The sequence below is a fragment of the Colletotrichum godetiae genome (assembly GCF_030913485.1).
Source record: "Colletotrichum godetiae strain CBS 193.32 chromosome Unknown BDP55scaffold_2, whole genome shotgun sequence".
In the NCBI taxonomy this organism is placed as follows: Eukaryota; Fungi; Ascomycota; class Sordariomycetes; order Glomerellales; family Glomerellaceae; genus Colletotrichum; species Colletotrichum godetiae.
In genome coordinates this window covers 1,540,528-1,563,535 of record NW_026851250.1, presented here as the reverse complement: position 1 = coordinate 1,563,535, position 23,008 = coordinate 1,540,528, and the positions used below count along the sequence as shown (strand labels likewise).

General features: G+C 53.1%; 10 protein-coding genes across 10 annotated transcripts; 6 read left to right on the top strand and 4 right to left on the bottom strand.

Moving 5' to 3' along the window:
• Positions 1–1,040: 1,040 nt before the first annotated feature.
• Positions 1,041–1,350, top strand: BDP55DRAFT_723127 (conidiation protein 6; the record flags this gene model as incomplete). The annotated part of the gene is made up of 2 exons (XM_060578704.1): positions 1,041–1,222; positions 1,281–1,350. 2 exons carry the CDS (start codon positions 1,041–1,043, stop codon positions 1,348–1,350), a joined length of 252 nt encoding a protein of 83 aa, XP_060436375.1.
• Positions 1,351–1,483: 133 nt separating this feature from the next.
• Positions 1,484–4,232, bottom strand: BDP55DRAFT_643649 (ABC1 family protein). The gene is made up of 3 exons (XM_060573520.1): positions 3,570–4,232; positions 3,348–3,498; positions 1,484–3,290 (listed from the first exon to the last, which is right to left on the bottom strand). Exons 1-3 carry the CDS (start codon positions 3,929–3,931, stop codon positions 1,968–1,970), a joined length of 1,836 nt encoding a protein of 611 aa, XP_060436374.1. The 5' UTR covers positions 3,932–4,232; the 3' UTR covers positions 1,484–1,967.
• Positions 4,233–4,685: 453 nt separating this feature from the next.
• Positions 4,686–5,436, top strand: BDP55DRAFT_626176 (uncharacterized protein; the record flags this gene model as incomplete). Its single annotated transcript, XM_060571601.1, has 2 exons — positions 4,686–5,003; positions 5,059–5,436. 2 exons carry the CDS (start codon positions 4,686–4,688, stop codon positions 5,434–5,436), a joined length of 696 nt encoding a protein of 231 aa, XP_060436373.1.
• A 211-nt stretch (positions 5,437–5,647) lies between these two features.
• Positions 5,648–6,845, bottom strand: BDP55DRAFT_626175 (Pex19 protein family-domain-containing protein; the record flags this gene model as incomplete). The annotated part of the gene is made up of 4 exons (XM_060571600.1): positions 5,648–5,743; positions 5,792–6,370; positions 6,427–6,647; positions 6,704–6,845. 4 exons carry the CDS (start codon positions 6,843–6,845, stop codon positions 5,648–5,650), a joined length of 1,038 nt encoding a protein of 345 aa, XP_060436372.1.
• An 806-nt stretch (positions 6,846–7,651) lies between these two features.
• On the top strand, positions 7,652–8,542 carry BDP55DRAFT_137732 (SUMO-conjugating enzyme ubc9). The gene is made up of 4 exons (XM_060565542.1): positions 7,652–7,787; positions 7,851–8,014; positions 8,079–8,102; positions 8,164–8,542. Exons 1-4 carry the CDS (start codon positions 7,753–7,755, stop codon positions 8,415–8,417), a joined length of 477 nt encoding a protein of 158 aa, XP_060436371.1. The 5' UTR covers positions 7,652–7,752; the 3' UTR covers positions 8,418–8,542.
• A 1,273-nt stretch (positions 8,543–9,815) lies between these two features.
• On the top strand, positions 9,816–12,209 carry BDP55DRAFT_540301 (asparagine synthase; the record flags this gene model as incomplete). Its single annotated transcript, XM_060568108.1, has 10 exons — positions 9,816–9,841; positions 9,971–10,021; positions 10,076–10,101; positions 10,176–10,202; positions 10,259–10,294; positions 10,344–10,495; positions 10,564–11,559; positions 11,618–11,901; positions 11,977–12,081; positions 12,167–12,209. 10 exons carry the CDS (start codon positions 9,816–9,818, stop codon positions 12,207–12,209), a joined length of 1,746 nt encoding a protein of 581 aa, XP_060436370.1.
• Positions 12,210–13,449: 1,240 nt separating this feature from the next.
• Positions 13,450–14,770, top strand: BDP55DRAFT_539744 (mitochondrial outer membrane protein porin; the record flags this gene model as incomplete). The annotated part of the gene is made up of 5 exons (XM_060568058.1): positions 13,450–13,494; positions 13,641–13,763; positions 13,862–13,892; positions 14,037–14,554; positions 14,621–14,770. 5 exons carry the CDS (start codon positions 13,450–13,452, stop codon positions 14,768–14,770), a joined length of 867 nt encoding a protein of 288 aa, XP_060436369.1.
• A 137-nt stretch (positions 14,771–14,907) lies between these two features.
• On the bottom strand, positions 14,908–16,408 carry BDP55DRAFT_137886 (uncharacterized protein). Its single transcript, XM_060565543.1, has 2 exons — positions 15,892–16,408; positions 14,908–15,679 (listed from the first exon to the last, which is right to left on the bottom strand). The coding sequence occupies exons 1-2, from the start codon at positions 16,137–16,139 to the stop codon at positions 15,046–15,048; spliced, it is 882 nt and encodes a 293-aa protein (XP_060436368.1). The 5' UTR covers positions 16,140–16,408; the 3' UTR covers positions 14,908–15,045.
• Positions 16,409–17,759: 1,351 nt separating this feature from the next.
• BDP55DRAFT_643623 (uncharacterized protein) lies at positions 17,760–19,791 on the bottom strand. Its single transcript, XM_060573519.1, has 5 exons — positions 19,128–19,791; positions 18,702–19,018; positions 18,351–18,598; positions 18,141–18,280; positions 17,760–18,078 (listed from the first exon to the last, which is right to left on the bottom strand). Exons 1-5 carry the CDS (start codon positions 19,344–19,346, stop codon positions 17,872–17,874), a joined length of 1,131 nt encoding a protein of 376 aa, XP_060436367.1. The 5' UTR covers positions 19,347–19,791; the 3' UTR covers positions 17,760–17,871.
• A 1,252-nt stretch (positions 19,792–21,043) lies between these two features.
• Positions 21,044–22,821, top strand: BDP55DRAFT_599221 (cytochrome P450). Its single transcript, XM_060571030.1, has 3 exons — positions 21,044–21,497; positions 21,580–22,143; positions 22,198–22,821. Exons 1-3 carry the CDS (start codon positions 21,182–21,184, stop codon positions 22,788–22,790), a joined length of 1,473 nt encoding a protein of 490 aa, XP_060436366.1. The 5' UTR covers positions 21,044–21,181; the 3' UTR covers positions 22,791–22,821.
• Positions 22,822–23,008: the final 187 nt, after the last annotated feature.

The following is a 23,008-nucleotide window of genomic DNA, read 5'->3' as shown; positions in this document are numbered from 1 at the left end:
GGATTGTAGGGCTGTCACTGCGATTCACTTAACCAGTACCACCAGCCATGTTAACCACACGAAGCTCGTCCTTCCCCCTTCTAGGCTGATACCTCGAGGCTGTCACAGTAGCTTGCTACTTAGCCCGATCTATCATCTCTCTTCCCGCCCCTCCTCCACACTTTCGCCCGGCGCCCGGCGCCCCATCCTAAGGTACCCCTTTCCACAAAGTGTGCCTCTTTACGGAAAGTAATGTCTAAACCTCCCTCCAGGCACGCAAAGTACGACCGCTTGGGCGTAGTTGAATAAGAAACATGCAAAATCATTCAAGCCACGACGCACCGACCCGTGCCATCTCGATCTCGCTCATGCTGCTGAGACGACTCCTTCCTCCATAAACATACCTAGAAGGAAACAAAACCAAGGACGTCATGACTGTTTATCTCATGGCGAATGATCAAAAGGGATTGACTATCAAAAGTGTACGAGGAAAGAGCTCCCGGGACTAAGACCATACAGTTCAGACCGCTCGGTGGTTGGCCCGGTAGCCCTGCCGTAGCTCGGATGAGTTGATTCCACGTCGTGCTTCTTCCTACCAGGTAAAACTGTCATGCAAGAGGGGGTCGAGGTAAGTATCTTTTCACAAGCTCTGTGTAATGGTTTCTTGGGTTTAATGGGCATTTCGTGTGAAGTCGATGTGAAAACGCCATGTACATGAGGAGGGGGAATCGATGATGGCATGAATTACGTCGAAGCTACCGCTTCTCCCACTTGCGGATACCACCGCAAGCTCTCCGATGGCGGTCTGGGGAATGGGCTTGAAGCTTTGCTTTGTTTGGTCTGTTTGTCGACCTGCAGCTCAAACTCGACTAGGTCACGAGGTTCCTTACCGATGAGTCCAGAAGATGTATAAGAAGGAGAGAATCCAACACCTCTCGAACATGTTCTTTCGCCTCCCATCATCACAACAATAAGCAATCACCAATCTCAATACCTACAATCAGCTCGACAGCAAACCAATAAATTCTCCCAAACCCACCAAGGAACCCCCAACCTTCAATATGCCTACCGAAGCTCAGATCGCCGGCGGCCACAAGGCCAACATCAATAACCCCAACACCTCGGAGGAGTCCAAGCAGAACTCCAAGAAGATTCTCGACAACGAGTTCAACGGCGGCGACGTCGCTAAGGCTGGCGACGATGAGCAGAAGAACCCTGGCAACGTTGCTGGTGGTCTCAAGGCGTGAGTCTTTAATCCTCCCAAAAGGCTGAATTGTCATAACTAACAAACTCGCCTATAGCACTTTGAAGAATCCCAACGTCTCTGATGAGGCTAAGGAGTCTGCTAAGGAGCGTCTTGACAACATGTAATCCTTGATTCATGATCCGATACCCACCCTATCGCTTGGAATGGAGCCGGCTAGCGAGTATGACAAAGTCCAGCGTTGTATCTTAGTCAATAAGTCTGGCGCATGCAGGCGATAATGTGAACATTGTCGAACTCACTTCGATTTTCTTTCATAGCTGTGATGATGTGTCATAATGAAGGTGTCTCCAACTAACATTCAACCGAGCTCTGAACCCTATGTGCCAAACCACAAAAGATCGATAGTACTTCTATCGAATTGTACTCAAACCGGGAATATGTACACCTATCCAACCAACAGCTATCCAAGTATCATAAAGAGTTGCACGCACGGATTATTGTGGTTCGTGTAATTAATATTGGACTCTCGATATTGACGGAGTTATGTTGGATATATCATGGATGCAATAGTAAATATGTCAGCCCCAACTTCCTTTCCTAGAATGTTATCACTGGAAGTAGATAGGTGACGAGTACTTTCGTACCTTATCAGGCCAAACGTGAAACAGTCACGCCAGCAGACCCTTCCAAGTAGATACCCAATAAACATTTCGTTTTACACTCTCAAGTACAGTCAAATTACAAGTCTATAGCTCTATGTATGTCCAGGTATCTAATACAATCACATGCCCGGAGCTGAAAACTCAACACCCTTGAACCCGAACGCCCTCTTGGCGCTCAAATACAACTCAAAGGCCCCAAGCTTAAACTCCACCCTCAAGAATCCGATCCACGCGGACAAGAGGCGCAGGGTATTCGGCGGCCACAGCAGCGAGCCCCGCCGCTTCAGGTCCTCGAGCTGCTCCTCAAAGACGGTCCGCGTGCAGTACCGCGCGAGGATCATGAAGGAGCGGATAGGACCTTGGCGGGTGTGCAGGTTTTCGTCGAGGCTGCGGGTGAGGTCGTTGGTCTTGAGGATGAGGAGGATGATGCGCGGGACCTGGCCGAGGAGCTGGACGAGGTCGACGATGAGGCCCTCCTGCAGCGCGTCGCCCATCTCCTTCTTCTCGTCGTCCGTGCGGGTCTGGAGAACGGAGCCCTCGCTGTTGAGGACGCTCCAGTCGCGACCTGTGATGGCGGAGGCGAAAAGGGGGAACTGCTCGTCGTTGATGTTGGCCACTTCCTTGGCGTACTTTCGCATGCGCTTCATGTCCCCGTCGATGACGGCGAGCCACATCTTGGCGTAGGAGCGCTGCAAGTCGCGGGGAATTTCGCGGTAAAGGCCGTGGTCGTAGAGGATGATGTCAAAGTTGTGCCCGCCACGGAGGCCGCGTCGGGACTCGTTCTTCCGGATGGCCAGATTGCCGCCGTGGGGATCGCAGTGCAAGGGTGCATCGTGGCCGAAGATCATCTCATTAAAAACTCGCGCCAGACAGGCGGAAACTTCATCTCGGTCGATACCGTTGGCATCGAGGTACTCGAGGTCGTCCAATCGGTGTCCTGATACCCGCTCCATTACCAGAATCCGCTCCTTTGACCACAGAACGCCGGGAACGACGAGAGGGTGCTCGGGCAGCTTGGCGAAATGTTCCCTCGTCCGATTAGCGTTATGCTCTTCTTCTCTGAAATCCAATTCCTTCGGGAGCGAGATATCCATTTCCTTGGAGAGCCATTCTAAATCGTATTCCGGGAAGAAGCGCTTGAGCGTGGAAAACGTGAATCGTGTCAAGGCGAGGTCGAGTCGGGACCACTGAGCGAGTCCTGGGTGTTGTACCTTGACAGCCACAGGCATTCCCGTATCTTTTACTGTCGCGGTGTGTACTTGAGCCAGAGATGCGGCACCGATCGGGACTGTAGAGAATTCGGAGAAGTAGTCCCAAAGCTCTTTGCCCGTGTCTTGGCGGAACATTTCCTCAATTGACTCGAAGGACGATACGGGGCACTTGTCTTGTAGCGGGATAAAGGTGTTGGTCCACTCTTGCGGTAGGAGGTAGTTCATCGCACTCTGCCGGCATGTTAGTCTCCAGAGCTCGGAGAAACCCAGGCGTAAAGGGGGTCTCACCAGATGCTGACCTAACTTGATGAAGATTCCACCGTTCTTCTCAAGGACCTTCAATGTTCGATCGGCGCATCGCTGGTGACAGTCTTTCAAGATCTTGTTTGCTAGTTCGGAGTCGTCAATCGTTTCTTTCTGGTTGAGAGTCGTTCGGTAGCTGCAAGTAGGTGTATTAGCAAAGGCCGGACTGTGACACAGACCTGCTTCTCCGAGAAGGGTTATCCGTACTCATTAATGCACACTGCAAGCGCAGCCGCAACACGGCCTGCCCGCTCTGCCGCATCGTAGCCGTACTTGACATCGTCGCCGAACGCAAGGACACCCGCCGTCGCGGCGCCACCGCCCGAGGCAAGTAGCCACACGCGACCACCTTTCTTACCACTTCCGGTCTTCGGTGCGGCCCTGCTAATCGCGGCGTTCGTGGTTGTGGGGGAGAATGCGCGTGCGGTATTGCCAAATCGTTGCTGGTGCTGATGTTGTGCCCGGCTAGACTGCTGCGCCAACGGGCCTCCACGACAGTTGGAGCATGTCCATGGCCGTCGAGTGACAAGCCGGCGCAATGGGAGCGAGAAGGCGGTAAAGACTTTCATCTGGACGCTGGCCGACTGCCGCCGACGATAAGACAAACAGGAGAACTGTCTGCGCCGACACTCATTCTACGAGTTTATGTTGAGATTCGGTGTATGCTTTTGCATGCAAAGAGGCGTGTCTCGATATGGACTTCCCAACAGTCGCTACAGATAGTGGAGTCGTTTTCAAGGGATCGAGCTGCTTTGGGGGCGGTCCAGAGCTAATTAGTCGAATGTCATGTCGTCAGTCAACTTTGCTGGACTTTTTTTCTCTTCCCTCTATCTTCCTGGCTCTGCGCCTGCGCCTGCTATATGGTTGGGGCCCGGGGGGACGGTGGCACTCTAGACGGTCGTTTTCATTCGTCGAGCGCCACGTTTGTACCTCGGGGTCCGTTCGGAAACCGCCGGGATAGAGGTTCAGCCCCAAAAAAACCGTAATTAACTGCTTCTGCATGATCCGTCACCGGACCGGGAAGAAGACCCTTCGAAAAGTGGATTTCACGTGTCATCCATCCAAGCCACATGTATTGTGGCGCAAAACATCTCTAGTTCAACCGCGTTCTGGTCGCGTTCAATGACACCTGCCGCGCCGTAATCCAATTAAGCAACCTGCAAGAGGCGACAGCTACAACTACAGCTTCAGCACCAGAGCCCATTACCTACTTCGAAGACAGCACGGTCACCACACCACTTTGCACCCAAGCATCACCCACTTTCTCACGGCGTGGGCTCTATGCAACAAGACAAGACACCAGAAGTTAGGCAAACCTCCGAAATGTTTTCTGTCGCTGGACCCGTACCCATCTTCAGCGACCGGACATGGGATTTCAGGCCCGCGGTCCCCTCGCCTCTTTCTTCGTCGCCCATCCGCGCGTCATCACCACTTTCGCCCATCAATGACAACACCGTACGACACACACAATCATCGCCTATCCCTCAACCAAAGTTCAAGTATGCATCAAGAGCTACGAGACCGAATCCGATAGTCCGGAAACGCGAAGAGGCACAGGAGAGCAGGCGGCAGCAGTTCCTCCAAAACGTGAGGCAGCGCGCGGACGACCGTCAATACCAGCGACGAGATATGGAGGGCACTGTACGTGAAGGCGATGTTATTGAATCTTGATCTAGCATACTGACGTATTCGACAGCTTCTCAAGTCTGATTGGGATCGCGACATGCGGCAACGGCATTATGCTAAGCAAATGGAAGGCAACGCGATATTCTCCGAAGCAGATATTGAGGACGCGGCATCGGTCCTTCAAGAGCGCGCGCAACGCATCCCCGATGATGCTGACGACATGATGGTTGATGCCATTGCCCAGGAGGAGCAGGACGAGCTCGATGCGTTACTGCTGTCCTACGATCAGTCATCTGACGCGCAGCCCGAATCTGGCTCCTCACAAACGATGCAATCAGACCCCTATGGCCTGTCGGACGACGAGGATTATGGTTCATTATTCATGAATTTGGTATCACAGGAAAGCAGTCAGCAAGACGCGTCCTCACAGGATGTGGACATGTCTTGAAAACATGGCGTTGATTGCTGCTGGTCTATCTGCATTGTGGCGTTTATTCGAGACTATTTGGCTTTGGGGATCTGGGGGTTGCTTTTTGGAGTTCGGCATTAAACGGCGGTCGGATTACGCCATGAATGGCTCCTGTGTAGATGCAGACTCACGGGGCAAGGCATCGGTTGTGCAAGAACAGAATTAACGGGACGTCCATCGAGATGTCCAATTATTGAGGATTACAGCCCTCGTCTCCATTGAAGGCTTCTTGCGCTGATGGCATGTCACCAACTAGATCGGATGGGGGTGAGCCAGCAGCTTGCATCTGTCTACTGTTAGCGCGTGAAAACCCATGTTCGAACGGGGTTCATACCTTCTGCATCCTGTCCACAATGTATTCCCTGTCCGCCGCGTTGGAATCGGCATATGACTTTTCCTCAAACTTGGCCACGATTTCCTTGACCAGTCCTTGTTGCTCCTCGTACCGTTTGAGATCCTCTGCCGGGGTCTTTTCCCGATTCTTTGCCAACCATTCGGGAAACTTGTCGTTGAGCTCCTTCATGGGCTCATACAAGATTTCTTTGTTGGTGAGCTGCTCCATCATGCCCATGAGCATCTTTGAGAACTCCTCCTCGTTGCCACCACCGCCTTCGAGATTGCCTTCCCCGAGTTGCTTCATCATCTCCGCGAGGAAGTCTTCGGTCGAGGACTCTGCCGCAGCAGCAGTCGCCTGCTGTCCGGATGCTTGCATGCGCTCCATGGTTTTCTTAATGGTCTCCTGAAAAGAACCGTCGGCAATGGGGTCCGAGACGGGAGCTTTGCTTGAAGATGAAGCTGAGGCTGGCGGTGGTGGCGCTTTTGCTCCGGTCGTGCTTTCGGGAGTGGTTTCCGTTTCTTGGGCAGCTGCACTTATCTGTTTGAAAACGTTGTCGAACTGCGCCTGCATTTCGGGCTGTGGAAAACAGTCAGCGTTCGGATCGTTGTCGACATGCCTCAAAAGTCTCCTACATTCTTTTCAAATTCCCCAATCAAGTCAGCCATGCCAGCTTGGAGCTGCTTTGCAAAATCGTCGGAAGATAGCATCTCTTCGAGTGTCTTGTCCTCAGAATCATCTTCTACAGCTGCCGCGGGTCTCCCTGGGCCAGCCGCAGTGGTCTTCGCAGCTGGCGTAATAGGTGGTGCTGCTTTCTTTGGTTCCACATTCACGGCGGCAAAGTCGTCGAGCATATCTAGCAGAGTCAGTATAATCCAAGCCGCCGCAGAGGGCTCTGAATGACTTGCGTACCATCCAGGTCATCCAAATCGTCTTCATCGGGGTCTGGAACATCCTCAACGACAGCCGTAGGCTTCGTCTCTTCCACTGGCGGCACCGTGGGTTTTGCCTCGGCAGTGTTGGCGGCGCCGGCTGCGCTACCGTCCTTCTCCATCTTCGCAAAAACAAAAAACTTCAGCTGCGATGTCCAAGTATGATGCGTGTAACAGGAAATAGAAGTCGCTTGGGTGGTATCAGTCTCGATAAACGTAAGAACAGGCGCCCTGGTCAAAGCAACGCTATATGCGGTCGTGGCAAAGGTGTTGCACGGTACGCGGTCAGATGTAGGCGACAGGATCTAGAACCTCGGGGTGCTGCAGGTGATAGACAACCTCACAAGGGCTGGGATTATCGCCTTTGTACGTGCAGAAAGGTGGACTGTCAGATGAAAGCCGAGGAATCGGCCTGAAGCTCCAAGGTTGTCTTGCATCTGGGCAGGTCCAGTAGCCCCACGTCAGATTCCCAGCACCCCGCGCCGCCGGACAAACGTGGTTTAGGGCGGGGTCCACTCTCCCATTTGTCCATTGGGCGACCGCTACGCGCCCCTGCCGCCCCTCTCCATTTTCCACAGGTCCCGACGGCCCTGAGCTCCTGCGGAAGGTACCGCGGCTTCTCACGTTTGCCAGGTCTCGCACCTTCCGTTGGTCGATCCAAGCCGGTACGTACCTCTACTCCGAAAATCTTCCGCCTTCCAACGCGGCGCACCCAGTGAGGCAAGTGCAAGGCGCCTTACCTCAGGTAACTCGTTGACGACTTCCCACTCGCTGCGGCTTTGCCTCAGCACACCGAACCATCTTTGGAATACAGCCAGCCTTAACATTTTTCTCTTCTACATCGACCGGCGTGAACATTCTACGACACCTCCGCCATCCGAACGCACCGAGCCCTCAATCACGGCACGATACGAAGGCTGAATCGTCCCGATTGTGTACACCCGCAACCGCAACCTTGCGAAACGCGAGCCAGACGTCGCACACGACCTTGGACACAGACATTCTCAGTGACTATTATACATCGCCACAATGTCGCTTTGCCAGAACAGACTTCAGGAGGAGCGGTATACTGCCCCAACTGCTCTCTATCGTCCTACATGTGTCTAACAATTCTGGCCATACTATAGCAAGCAGTGGCGCAAGGACCACCCTTTCGGTTTCTTCGCGAAGCCTCAGCGCAATGCCGCAAGTGGAACACTCGATCTGAAGGTTTGGGAGTGCGGTATTCCTGGCAAGGAGAAGACAATCTGGGAGGGCGGCCTGTTCAAGTTGACAATCACATTCCCCGAAGGTGAGTTACTCGGAGTAATGGCAGTGGAGTGAAAGTCGTTTGCTGATGATTCTGCGCAAAACAGAGTACCCGACGAAGCCACCCAAGTGTAAGTTGCAAAGCATCCCTAAGCTCGCCCATACACGTCAAGCTGACAGAACCATGCGCAGGTAAATTTGTCCCTCCGCTGTTCCATCCTAACGTCTACCCCTCCGGCACCGTTTGCCTGTCGATCTTGAATGAGGAAGAGGCGTGGAAGCCCGCAATTACGGTGAAGCAGATCCTGCTCGGTATCCAGAATCTGCTCGACGACCCCAACCCCGAGTCTCCCGCTCAGGCTGAAGCCTACAGTCTCTTCAAGAAGGACAAGACGGAATACGAGAAGCGCATCAAGCGCGTCGTGAGAGAGAACCCGGCGCCTTAGATGCAACGGCAACTATGTGTGAATAGATTTACGAGATCACAGCGTCATGCGCATAGGCAGGACTTCGGAGTTACGGGAATACCATACGGTCTGCTTCTCTGCTTTCGATCTGTTCGATGGCAATGCAATGAGGATATTGTGACGGAAGCAAACAAGTGGGCAATCGACCCCCAGCCCAGCTGTTGATCTGGTGAATAGGTTATTTGTGTGTGAGACGCATCGATTGAGTGCTTGGAAAGATGAGTAGAAATGATATGCGAGTCGACTATACGAGCCCGGCACGCTGGTTATGATGACTCTTCTGGCGGTGATTTGAGACCCCACCAGTCCGTGGTGGGAGGCTCATTTATTACCCGTCGAAAGCCGCCGGCTCTTGTGTCACTGTCGGAGGAGCGCGCCTCCACAATAGCTTGCTTGGCCTGAGACCCGGAACCCTGACAACGGTGACGAGTAAGTCGGGGGGTGGAAGAGTCAGGGCTCAATGGGAGCGGGCGTATTACCAAACAGTGAAAGACACGGGCTGCCGAAAGCCTCCAGTAGAAGACATCATCCCGAGCACAGTGAGGTAAGTATGCCCAGCAGCATCAAGACCTGCAGCTTCGCAAATAAAAGGCGTCTCCGTGGCACCATATGTGGGCTGTCGTGAAAGAACAGATTAACAGCAGCAGCAAACAGCAAACGGCAGAACCACACCGACTCGTTGCTCTTCGTTCTCGTTGGTGGCTGGGCACGATGCAGTTTCTTATCAGTCGGTAAGGTTAGGTAATTGGCAGACTGGTGAACTCTGACTGGCCAGTCCGTCAATGGGTGCGAGAGCCGAGATCGGCCCAGGGGACCAGCTATGTTACACTAGTGCAGCGCAGCAGATTAGCGTATCGTGCAGATGCAGCCAGTCATTGTGGTTCCGCAGCGGCGGACTTGCAATTTTGGCACACTTTGACAACCCTTGGGGATACTTTGGCACAGAGTCGTAGACGGCCCTGACGTTTCCGACCCTTATCGAAGCACCGGCTACGGCCTCCGACAATCCAAGGTTGGTAAAGTACCAGGTGTCAGGGCTGGGCTTCCGTCGGATGAGCCAGGTGCTGGGGGGATGCCATTGAGGTGTATCAGTAGCGCGGTCCAATGCTTCCAAGTACCTACTCTCTGGGGCCGTTACGGCAAAAGGAAAGGGTAACTAAGGTCGGAAAGAAATAACGACAAAATAAAAAAACTGGGTGAAGCGCAAGAAGAGTCATAATTCTTTCACTCCCACCCCTTCACCCGGTTGCTCCCACCTCTTGCTCCGTATTTATTCTCCTGAGACACGTCTTTCGCCTCTTCCAACCTTTTCTGAGTTGTAGAGTTCATCCCATACACATACACAACACACAGCCGTAGCTTCGAGAGACTGCAATCATGTGTGGTATCTTCGCCTGTCACCGGTAAGCCCACCTGCGAGATCGTCCCTATTTCGGCGCGGATGGAGGGGCAACGCGAGCTCCCCTCCAAAAAAATAATTAACCCCGCCATGATGCCTCTGGAAAATGCGACTGACTGTTGTGCGCGCGCAGTCATCCCGACGTACAAAAGTTCAAGCCTACGGCTTTGAAGCTTGCAAAGGCGTGAGTTTTCAATCATTCATACTCGAGGCGCATCAATTGACCCCCGATTCGCAGCATCCGTCACCGTGGCCCCGATTGGAGTGAGTTCTGAGTCACCGCGATGCGCGACTTCGACACGAGCCAAGCAGACAACTGACCAATCTCCCTCGCACAGGCGGAAGCGTCATTTCCAACAAGACGAGTAGGTTATACTTGATCATGACTATTAGTATACCATCGATTGACCATCAATTGCAGTTCTGTGCCATGAGCGTCTTAGCATCGTCGGCGTCGGTAAGATTCACCTTTACCTGGCCACAACTTCCATGGCTAATCACCATAGCAGAGTCCGGTGCCCAGCCCCTTACCAACGAGGATGAGAGCATCGTCCTCGCCGTTAACGGTGAAATCTACAACCACCGTCTGATCCGCAAGTCCCTCAAGCACAAATACCACTTCAAGACCGGCTCCGATTGCGAGGTTGTCATCCCTCTGGTAAGTCAATATCGATCTTCGACTTGATATATCCATATTGGCAGGCATGGAGATCTGACGTATCACAGTACATGGAGTATGGCCTCGATGCCCCGAAGCACCTCGACGGCATGTTCTCCTTTGTTTTGTACGATAAGAAGCAGGACCGCACAATCGCCGCCCGCGACCCCATCGGCATCACCACCCTCTACTACGGCTGGTCCTCAAAAGAGCCCGACGCGGTCTACTTTGCCTCCGAGCTGAAGTGCCTGCACAGTGTCTGCGACAAGGTCGAGGCCTTCCCCCCTGGTCACATCTACGACTCTGCCACTGGCAAGACCACAAGATACTTCGAGCCTACCTGGTGGGACGCCGCAAAGGTCCCCGAGACCCCTCTCGACCTTAAGTTGATCCGCGAGAAGCTCGAAAAGTCAGTCAGAAAAAGGCTCATGGCTGAGGTACCATACGGTGTCCTGTTGTCCGGTGGTCTGGATTCCAGTTTGGTCGCGGCCATTGCCCAAAGGGAGACTTTGCGGTTGAAGCAGGCTGCCCTCGATGCCAATGGTGGCGCGCTTCCCATGACGGAGAACCCCGATACTGGCGATGGCATGGTCGGTATCGACGACGATAACAAGCTGTCGACTGTCACATATCTTCCCCAGCTCAACTCCTTCTCTATCGGTCTCCCAGGATCGCCCGATAACAAGGCTGCCCTCGAGGTCGCCAAGTTCCTCGGCACCAAGCACCATGTCATGACCTTCACGATTGAGGACGGCCTGAACGCTCTGTCCGACGTCATCTACCACCTCGAGACATACGATGTCACCACGATCCGTGCCTCCACACCGATGTACCTCCTTTCCCGTAAGATCAAGGCCATGGGCATCAAGATGGTTCTCAGTGGTGAGGGAAGTGACGAGATCTTCGGAGGCTACCTTTACTTCCACGCCGCTCCCGACAAGAAGGCATTCCACGAGGAGACTGTTCGCCGTGTCAAGAACTTGCATCTTGCTGACTGCCTGCGTGCCAACAAGTCCACCTCCGCTTGGGGTCTTGAGGCGCGTGTGCCCTTCTTGGACAAGGAGGTGAATAGAGTGCAAAACCCGTAATACCTTGACTCCGCTGACACTTTGTTTTCTGTAGTTCCTCGAGGCCTGCATGAACATCGACCCCTCAGAGAAGATGATCACCAAGGAGAAGATGGAGAAGTACATCCTCCGTAAGGCGTTTGATACCTCTGACGAGCCCGGCGCCGAGCCGTACCTCCCGGACAACATTCTGTGGAGACAAAAGGAGCAGTTCTCCGATGGTGTCGGATACGGATGGATCGACGGGCTCAAGGACAACGCCGAGCTCCACGTTACGGACGAGATGATGAAGAACCCCAAGCCGGAATGGGGCACCGACATTCCGGACACCAAGGAGGCGTAAGCATCGTCCAAGATTTATCCCTTGTCTGTTGCTATGAACGATCAGGCGCCGCTGACACGCGATTTTGACAGATACTGGTACCGCCTCATGTTCGACGAGCACTTCCCGCCGCATTGCGCCTCGACCGTTATGCGCTGGACCCCCACATGGTCCAAGCAGACGGATCCCAGTGGCAGGTGAGTCACAAGACAACCCCCCTCTCCCCAATTCCCCAGTGAAAATGAATTGGCCTAGTCAGTTTGCTGACCCGCTGCATGACAGAGCTATTGCCGTCCACGAGCAAAAGTACGAGACTGCCGCATAAAGTGGTAATTTGGAGGAAAGACAACCTGTATCCTAGCACTTCACGTCAATGCGGGCGGGTAAAGGTAGAGGCGTCCTGGTTTGTTGGATTATGTAGACACTCAACAAGTTTAGAGTCTCAAAAATGGGAATGGAAGTTGCAATTACTGTCTGCCGTTGCGCCTTCATGAATGTTCGCTTGGTTTGTGGTTGCGATGAAGACTCTGGTGATGGCGCAAGGGTTTCCGACCATTTCCCTTTCCTCTGTAATCCCCTCCGTAGGTAGGTATCTAAGGTAGGTCTTGGTCCGCCAGGGGTTGGTTCCCGGAGCTTACGAGAGAAAGCAACATCCCAGACTCCCAAAGCCTTCCCCAACTTCGATTGACTTCTTCCATACAAGAGTCCACTTTGTGTGCAACAATGATTGAGTGTGATTGCCCGGGAATGTCAACTTAGTGGCCAGTGCCGGGCACTGGTCAAATTGGCATCCACCGTGGCTCAGTTAGTCACATATGTGAAGAGTGAAAGTGATGGACAAAAGAATCGGTAGTGAGAAGGCGAGGTGACACCATGGAGTCATTTGGGTTACACCACGAAGACAGGTGTACGGGAAGAAAAATGAGCGACGGTGCAAACAGAGACAAAAGCAACCGGAAGAAGCAGGAACCACGGAGAACAACCCTATGCCTGCGTGTTCTCTCACGCTGACGGTAAGAATCTCACGCCTGCCGTTCTTGCTACCTACATTCCGTCCCAGACTCGTTCTTCCACTTTCTTTTCATTTCACCATCACGCTCACTCAATCACACACAACAGAGTACAACAACCAAAGGGCAAAGACGAAAAATCGCATTGAGTACCTGAGCCTTGCGTAGCCCGCACTGCTGGCAATCGACATCCACTCTCTCAGTGCTTTATTACTCTACCTTATTGCGATCCCCTGTCCTCCAGAGTCCCATCTGAGCTCTCCAGCCGACAACAATCCCAACAAACCAATAACAGATCCCCCACGTGCAGCCAAAAGCGTCCTAGTGCGGCCCCGTCACAGCAAAGCTCCTCCGGACCGAATTGCGCCGGGAATCCCCGTCAACCAATTGATGCAACCAAAACATTTTCTCGAACAGCTTCCGCCCCAGCAGACCATCTCCTGAAAGGACACCTGCAGCCCGCCTCTTTTTGCCCGTCGCATCTCGTCAACCGCTTTCCCATTGTCTACTCAATTTTCTCCCCAAAGTCCTTCTCCCCGTCAAAAATTAGCAATCATGTCTGTTCCTAACTTCGGAGACATCGCCAAGTCGGCCAACGACGTATGCGCTTTCCCTCCCCTCTCTCCCTCTATGTTTTTTTTTTCCCGGGTAATCGCGGACGGGGGAAAATCGAGCTCTAGGCTTCTTCCCCCGGCCGAGGTCATCCTCGACGGAGAAACCACTCAGCTGACATTGGCCTTCAATAGCTCCTCAACAAGGACTTCTACCACCTCTCTGCCACCACCTTCGAGCTCAAGAGCAACACCCCCAACAATGTTGCCTTCAAGGTCACCGGCAAGACCTCCCACGAGAAGAGCACCGCTGGAGCTGTAAGTCGCGCCCTAACATTCACCGCCTGATGATGCATTAGGCGTCCCATAAATAAACAAACATGGCCTTCGACTAACATCGTCTTCCTCCAATTCAGATTGAGGGCAAATACTCCGACAAGGCTACCGGTACAGCAACCACCACCCATCGTTTAAAGCGCTTGAATCTCAGCTTGGGTCGAATATATGGACGGCCTTACGGCAGTCCTGTCTCATTCGCAGCCAACATATCGCCGGGATTTGCACATTTGCTAATGTTCTACAATCGCGCAGGCCTGACCCTCACCCAGACATGGAACACCGCTGCCGCCCTTGACACCAAGGTCGAGCTTGCCGACAGCCTCGCCAAGGGCCTGAAGGCTGAGGGTGTCTTCTCCTTCCTGCCGTCCGCCGGCGAGAAGGCCGCCGCCAAGAAGGGCGCTAAGTTCAACCTCACCTTCAAGCAGAGCAACTTCCACAGCCGCGCTTTCTTCGATCTCCTCAAGGGTCCCACCGCCAACATCGATGCCGTTGTCGGCCACGAGGGATTCCTCGCTGGTGCCTCTGCCGGCTACGACGTCAACAAGGCCTCCGTCACCGGCTACGCCGCCGCTGTGGGCTTCCAGGCCCCCACCTACTCTGCTGCCATCACTGCCAGCGACAACCTCAGCGTCTTCGCTGCCTCCTACTACCACAAGGTCAACTCCCAGGTTGAGGCCGGTGCCAAGGCTACCTGGAACTCCAAGGCCGGCAACAACGTTGGCCTCGAGGTCGCCAGCAAGTACCGCATTGACCCCGTCTCCTTCGCCAAGGTGCGTAACTTTCTCTCTCCCCCAATATCTCTTCTAGAACCGTTGCTCATCAATCTCCGCGTACAGTTCAAGGTCAACAACAACGGTGTCGCTGCTCTCGGCTACAACGTCCTCCTCCGCGAGGGTGTTACCCTTGGTCTTGGTGCCTCCTTTGATACCCAGAAGCTCGACCAGGCTACCCACAAGCTCGGTGCCAGCTTCACCTTCGAGGGCTAAGTCTTTGTTCAACACATGTATTCTTGACGAGGAAAATTCTTTCAGCCCCTTTCTCCGGCCGTGTAGCGGACCCAATGCTCTTCTGGTTTCATTTGGAGGCTCCTGTCTGGTGTAGATTAGTTCGGGGAGTAATTGAGTTTGGTCGACCGGAATTCCTTGGTTTCTTCGCATTCGATTGTTTCGTGGTGATCTGAAGAAGGCTTTTATCGTGCGATTTATGTCTATCCTGGTAGATGTCTACTGATTGCTGCCCAAGCTCTATTGCCTGAACTCTATCATTTAGCATCTTTTTTCTTCCGGCGCAACCCGCCGGTTGCAACAAAGGGTATGAAAAAGGAAAAGAACAAGATCCCGCTGACCACCAAAAACGCTCCCACAGACGTCTCTTGCGGTCCGACCGGGACCTGCGTGCCCATGATCCTATGCGACCGCCGTGAATCCTGATTCTGCTGCGTCCTAGTATGCGTATGCGAATCAAAGTGCCGCGGCGCGGCAGACCTCGTGTGTCCGTACGGATCCGACCCGGGACCCATGCCAGGCTGCTCCTTCTCTGCGCCGGTGCCGGTGGTATTCTCGTGGGCCTCCCTCCTCTTCGCGGACTGCGCGCCCCAGCCGCCGGACCTGTAGAAGCTCGGGGGCGGGCCGCGGAAGGTTGTGCGTCGGCGGGAGAGGCCCGATGCGGGGCGGCCGCCCGCGGGACCCGAGCTGCTGTGGTAGGAGCCGCGTCTGTGGCCTGCGGCGTGGTGGCTGTTGTGGGAGGAGGAGGGGAGGGAGCGGTCGTAGGATGCGCGTTTGGCGGGGGTGCCAAGGACGGAGTAGGCTTCTGCTATTGCGTGGAATTTGCGGGATGCGTTTGGGTCGTCGCGGTTGTGGTCTGGGTGGTGGGTTTTGGAGAGGGCATAGAAGGATCTGGGAGGGGAGGTTGAGTTAGCTGTTTGTCGATCTCGGGTTGGAATGGGATTGGTGAGAGCAGATGGACATAGCAAGCATTGGGTATAGGCTGAGGCGGGGGAGTGTTTCTGTAGCTTAGACATGTGCCTATGTGAAGGCGACTGTAGAACTATAGCTTCCACAGCCAATTGGGGGGCGGGTAGGTAGGTAGGTAGGGACATGGCACGCACTTCTTAATGTCAGATGGAGAGGCATCGTGAGCAACCTTCAAGGTCTCGTAGTGGTTCGTAGAAGCGACGTCATCTCGAAGCGCACGCGATGTCGTGAACGTCCGACGCGGGAACCGAGCTCGGTAGCATATCTGCCCTGGCAGGGCGGGATGATTCGCTGATGTCTTCGTTATCGTCCTCGTCGAGAATGCGCCGGCGCGGCGGAGGGAACGGGCCGCTGCGGGTTGAAGCAGCCGGGGGAGGAGCATGCCGGGCTCAAGCCCGGGCGTTTTCGATGTGCTTGTCTCTCCGTGACGAATCGACTACGAGATTCAATTCAAGGCAAGAGGAAACCCTAGTGATGGGGGAGCTGGGGGGGCTTTATTCGGGAGAGGTGGTAGGATATGATGTCGTGGAAGGAGTGTAGGGAAAGTGAGCGTAAATTCGGGATCTGGGCCTCTCTCGCTTCGTTCGTTCGCGTGCGCCCGGGACGGAAGTAGTGACGAAATCGATGGTCGCTTCTGCTCTTGTCGGTCGGTAGATCGGAGCTTGGTTGTACCTACCCCTGCGCCTCTGGGGTTATGGCACTGATTACATAAGGCAATGAAGGGTCCTGTTGTCTACAGTGACGGAGAAGCAGAATCACAGAACAACAACACTCGCGCTTGTGAAGTGATTGCTGTAAGGTGATACTTACATCCTCGTCACTCCAAGAATGATGAGTATCTTAAAGGATGGTCTCTCATTCTGAGGGAAACTTTGGTATCATTGCTGCGGTGTGGGGTCTTAACGAGTCCTCGGTCTCATAACGCTAGTAAGTGACCCCTCTCAGCATAAATCTCTCAACTTGCACGTATGAACGATTCGAACAGCTTGCGAGCACATGGGTCGCATTTGAGCATAACAAAGCTGCTAGCTGATGCGTTCCCAAGTGAGTACCGACATTCTGCATTATGATTATGACGAGAGTTGTTCTCCACGGCGGCTTATCAAGTTGTTCTCGGCATACGCCCCGTGACGGGATCAGTCGCGTCACCTCGCTGAGGGCCTGTCCGCGCTGCTCTATGATGATTGATTAGGGGCGGCAGTGACTGTTTTGCCTACCAATTTCAATATTCACTCGTCTCGTTCCTTGCCATTTCCCTCTGCTCATCTCGAAGATGATTCGCAGTCTAGGCTTGTGGTTGGCACCTTTGTAGCGGTATGACGACCGCATAGGAGGAAGAGGACATAAATCTACACTGGAAGGTGCCAAGCAGTCTGACACTTAATGTCGGACACCGAGTTTCCTCAATGGTTCTGCCTTGAAATCAGCAGCAATCCTGCTGTTATTTTTCCATCACTACAGTGAACCTGCATCGCCTTGCCAGATGTTAACTATGTCTCCATGGCGGTATCATATGCCAGTCTTACCCCTGTCTCGTTACATATATTGAACGATGGTACTATCTCCTGCCATCTGGGCCACCGTTCGTTGTTCTGCCCGGAGAGGCTACATGTGCCTCCCGACCTCCTCCAGGGCTCGAGATTCCCGTTGCTTAACCATCTTCTGAACCTGCTTACGCTGAGAGGCACCGCCGTGTGCTGACCGCTGCTCGAGGAAGCGTGGGTATCACGGGCCTATTAGTTCCTCGTAGGTAGATTGCTGAAAACGTCAGGCTCCGAAGGCAAGAATTAGGGGATGGAGAAGAGGAGATGGGAGAAGGACGAGCTGTCCCCTTATATGTTACCATGAAAGCTCAAAGACACAAGGTCCTGTATTTCAGCCTGTGCCGGTACTTCTTTATCGAAACATACACCCTCCAACGAGACTGGAATTTGACTCCAGACAGTAAGTAATTTACCCAGTAGAACGTGTTTCTACAGATTGGCAAATGTAGAGACTTGACGACATGTGAAAACGCTCAAAGGCTTGAATGCTACTTTTTCTTCTATAAAAATACATGCGAATCAACTTCCACGCACATGTCGGTGTGTGTGAGCAATTGACGCTTCATTACACTATACATGGAATGTGGATGTGCTGACATGGATATCAGTCTTTCGTATGATCCCTTTTCGACTCGACGAGTCGTCGTCGTCGGTCTCATGTTCCCTGGCACCCGAACGTGAGGTACCCCGTTTGGCTGATGCATGATACGTTCTGTCGTTGCCGCTGAGTGAGCCAAGCTTGATACCTGGGCCAGCACTGCCGAGGGCGTCTCCGCTCTGAAAAAGGATTCCGGTCAGTCATAATTTACAGCATATACCAGAGTCACATTGTGGCTTACCTCGCCGGTGATCTTGTAGTTCCCATCGTGAGATGAGCCGTAGTAGAACTTGAACAGTTTTCGGAGAGGGGGTAGAGACGACCCAATGATCCCCAAACTACACTCAAGGTTGGAAGTAATGCTGATGACTCCAAGGTGATCTGTAGGATAGACGTGACGTGTAAGCTAATGTTCCAAGAAGGGCAGAGGTATTGAGAGACGATGACTCACAGGCAATCTCAGTAGGATATTTGGTAGTGTCGTAGTACTTGAGGTAGGGCATGCGGATGCAAGTAGCAATACTAGCAAAGATTCCGAGGCCGAGAATGGCTATGACAGACACCTTCTTACGGCGAGACATCTGAAGTCCTGCCACGATGAAGAATGGAACAATAGCACACGTCCAGTCCGTCAACATCTGAATCGCAGAGACGATATAGCTGACAGTCTGCAAGCTGATCTTCTTTTGGCACGATCCCCTATCAAACGAGGTTAGTAGACGAAAGAAAAGGGGCAACCCGATTTCGAGCAAAAGGTTGTTGCCCAATCATAATACCGATGCCATCGCCTAGAAAGACTTACAATGCAGGATTCCATGTTGCTGCAAGCGGGGTGCAGTTTGCAAAGACAAAGATCAAAGCCAAGATGGCTACAACCACCATCACGGACATATTGAGTATCATGCAGATGACCACTCGCTTCCGTCTATCCAGGCGTATACATGTGAACCCAATAGCGCACTTGATGATAGTTGACGAGATGAAATATAGCACTTCCCAGTAGGTCTGGTACTCGGAGGCACGAATCAAATATAGTTGCGATGGGAGGTCGGCATCGTGGAACCCAACGCCATAGCGTGACGCGAGGACGGCGAAAACCACTGTTGGTATGAAAGGAAGCTATCACGCTGCTGGTTAGCGAGTTTTTTGAGTGTGTTATACATAGTAGTATAAGTTTACATCAATAGTGGAAGAGGGCAAGGGGAGTGTTAAAGCTGGAGAGACTCACAGTTCCTATCACTGCCAAATAATCTTCTACGCCCCAGAGCCGTGATGAAGCCCCTGATAAACCAGCGCGAACATAGATTCGAAGCGAAACGACGATGACGCTGATGATGCCCAAGATAATGGCGACGAACTCTACGGCAGGCGCCAGGCCCTTGGGGGCAAGGGGCTCAAGCTGGTAGGCAAAGGCCTGGATCTGCTCCCCCGTCATAGAGGCCGCCATCTTGGGCGTAGGTCGGTCGAACCTATGGACTTCGCTTCGCAAAGCGGTCGTGCTATTTCGCTTCTTTGTCGCGGACCCGAGATACTAAAGAGGGGAGGGAAGCGAGTCTCGAGACGAACTTCGATCTAGACTCTAGACTGGAGACATCGGAGGTATTCAAAAGCGAAGTGGGATACCGGGAACATGCTGCCTGCCACATGGGAAGGGAGGCATTTTACTACAGACCGCGGTTCCTGGATTTGACTGACAGCTGGGTGCTGTGGGGGAGCTCCGACGTAACGTGCCCCCTGGTCAACGTCTGGTCTCATTCCCATGTCTTTTTTCCTATGGCTAGGTGGAGGATCTGGCTCCTTGAACGTCCCAGAAGAGGCAGATTTTCATAGTCAACCCCACAAACGGGACGTCAATAAGAGCTCGTTAAGGCTTCAATATGTAAAGACCAAGGCAGGTTGTCCATTTTCAATACGTCTACCTGGCCCTTGGGTTTCGGCGAGTCAGCAAAAGCCACACTTTGGTCAAGAACAGCCCTGCTTCGTGGGGCGAGCTGTCAGTTTCCGTCGAGGGCCTCGCGGCACCCATGGCGACGAAACTTCTTTCAAGTTTCCGCCATGGAAAAGACATGGCAGGGCATCGCGCACGCGAGACGTCTGTGTCCTCGGCTCATTGATACCTCCTCTCAGTCAAGGTATGTAGGTTTTCGCCAACAGCTCTAGCTGCAGTAGCTGAGTTCAGTCGTTAGGAGGATTGATGCAACCCAACCAGTTTTCGTGGTGCAGTACGAGATCGCCCCTGCCCGCGATCAACCGTCTCGTTACCGGTTTTGACGTGGTGGCCGCTGCGGACGCTTGTGCCGCGGGTTAGAGCAATCTCTTTTCGTCCCGGGCCTAGAACCGGGGGTTCGTTGGCGTTTTGATAGGACCCGGGGGAGGGGATCCGGAGGCAGGGGTGCGGTAGCGAACTCCACAGACTGATGATATCCAGCCAGTCAAAGGACGATGATCAACAGCACGGCACGTTGAAATAAATGAATCTAGCCGTACCATAGGCTGCAGTTTTCGTAAAACGTTCAGGACCCTGTCTAGGAAATACCACCTAGCACCACGTACTAGTCACTGACTCGACCTCAATGCGACTTCGGCCAAAATCTGGATGGTGGTTTTGTGCTCTGGGATAATGGCGAAACCCTACTGTAGAGGCTGGTGCTATGCCCAGTTCATCTGGGCTGATCTTCTTTTGGACCTTCATTATCACATTGTAACCCTGGTATGAAGTTCGTTCCTCTGGGAGTATTATGCACAACTCTGATGATACCATAATGCTGTGGGTAAATACCGTGATACACCAACATGATAATGGCCCACACGCTTCCCACGGGAACGGTCTACCAATACTTAATCCGTTGAAGGTATCCATCTGTGCAGCCGTTAACGCAATACCCAAGATTGCCATTGGCAGAAGATCCAGGATGTCCATACCCGGCCAGGCCAGCCAATTTGTTTGACACCTGATTGTTTACCAATGCGTCGGGCTTGGCCACATCACGGATAAAAACCCCGGTCTGAAAAAGCCGCCAATTGATCTAGGTTAGCCGTTGCACCAACAAATCACTCCATGCGGAGCTTCCTGCTGAAGAATGATGCACTGGGGTTGGAAGCCATCCAGGGGTCTTATCAACTGGCCACTCAGAAGCTTGAGATATTTCATCCATTCTCCGGAGATGTGCGAATTCCCACTACTAACTTTTGGAAGCTTCCCCCTCTCGTGATCACACTCTTCACTTCCTGTTTGCACAGACAACTCCTTTAGACCCGAGTCATCGAGCGTACTTGGCCATCATGCTGGGCACGATTCTTGCCTTTGTGGCGCTGTTAGCCCTCTACTTTATCGGCAGCGCCATCTACAACGTCACTCTCCATCCGCTGGCCGATGTGCCGGGCCCCAAGATCTGCGCCATTACTCGCATTCCCTACTGGCGTGTCGCATTGAAAGGCGACGACATAGAATGGATGAAAAGCTTGCACGAAAATTTTGGCCCTGTCGTTCGTTTTGGTCCCACGGACTTGAGTTACACGGCCGGAGAGGCTTGGAATGATATTCACGGGCCCAAGGTGACAGAGAAAGCCCAAGAGTTTTCAGTCCAACCTGTCAATGGTATGCGATAATACTCCAGAAGCTTCGCTGCAGATATTTGACTGAAAGCACATAAACTGGCTCTAAAGACTAATACCTGCAGGTGTCCCAAGTATGCTCACGGCGAACACGGAAGACCACTCTCGTGTTCGCCGCCTCTTCTCACCTGCGTTCTCGGAACGTGCGTTGAGGCAACAGGAGCCTCTATTCCGGAAGTACGTGGATCTTCTCATGTATAAGATAAGCGAGGTTGGCAAGGAGGGAGGAAAGCCCGTGGAAATGACCCAATTGCTCAACTTTGCGACATTCGACGTCATGGCCGAACTCTGTTTCGGTCAGCCCCTCGGTTTGCTGGCAAAGAACGAATACAGCCCCTGGGTCAGGTCAATCTTCGAGTCACTCAAGATGTTGCCCATTGTCTCCATCATCAACTACTACCCCATCCTGACCGCCATATTCAACCGCTTCGAGCCGAAGTCCGTCGTGGAGCAGCGCATCACTCACTGCAAGCACTCCGAAGACCGCGTCAACCAACGACTACAGGATGGCTCTGACCAGCCTGATGTCTGGAACTTGGTTTTAGCGGCCAAGGAAGGCAAAGGTCTTTCCCTTGAGGAGATGCATTCAAACTCTGAGATTTTCATGCTTGCCGGCTCGGAGACGACAGGTAAGCATATCTGATCACTTGAAACTGTGATATGAAGCTAAATGAATGCACTAGCTACACTCCTCAGCGGTTGCCTCTACAATCTGCTCATCCACCCGGAGAAAATGAAGACGCTCCTCGAAGAGATCCGAGGCAACTTCACAAAGCTGGACGAACTAACGTTCGAGCGCCTTCAGGAGCTGAAGTACATGAACGCCTGTCTGAAGGAAGCGCTGCGCGTCTACCCTCCAGTGCCCATCGGTAGTCCCAGAGTGGTGCTCCCTGGTGGACAACAGATTCTTGGCAAATGGGTTCCCGCCGACACGCGCGTGTCAGTTCACCACTGGTCAACATACAAATCTGAGTCCAACTTCAAGAACGCCGAAACTTTTACCCCGGAAAGGTGGCTCAAAACGGACCCCACCTATGCAGGGGACGCTCTGGAAGCTCACCAGCCGTTCGGCTTCGGACCGCGAAACTGCCTGGGCCAGAACATGGCAATGCACGAGATGAGACTGATCCTGGCTACCCTCCTCTTCTCGTACGACCTCGAACTATGTGAGGAAAGCCGGGATTGGAAGAACCAAAAGGCTTTCGCGCTGTGGATCAAGAATCCGTTGATGATTCGGGCCAAGCCTTTGGTTGCACAAACTAGAATGAAAATCTGAAAGGCGCACGTTACCTTCGAGAAGAGATCGTACTTACTAATATAAGTTGCTATCGATATTAAATACTGGGCCAATCGGAGCGTTCGTTGAGTGATGACATTTCCTAATGTGGCTCTGAGACATGCGAGGAATCTAGCCGGCGGGATTGCTCACGAGAGCGGGAGATCGACATTTTAGAGCGTGTTAGTCGAAGCACGTCCTCGGACACATTTCGTCGA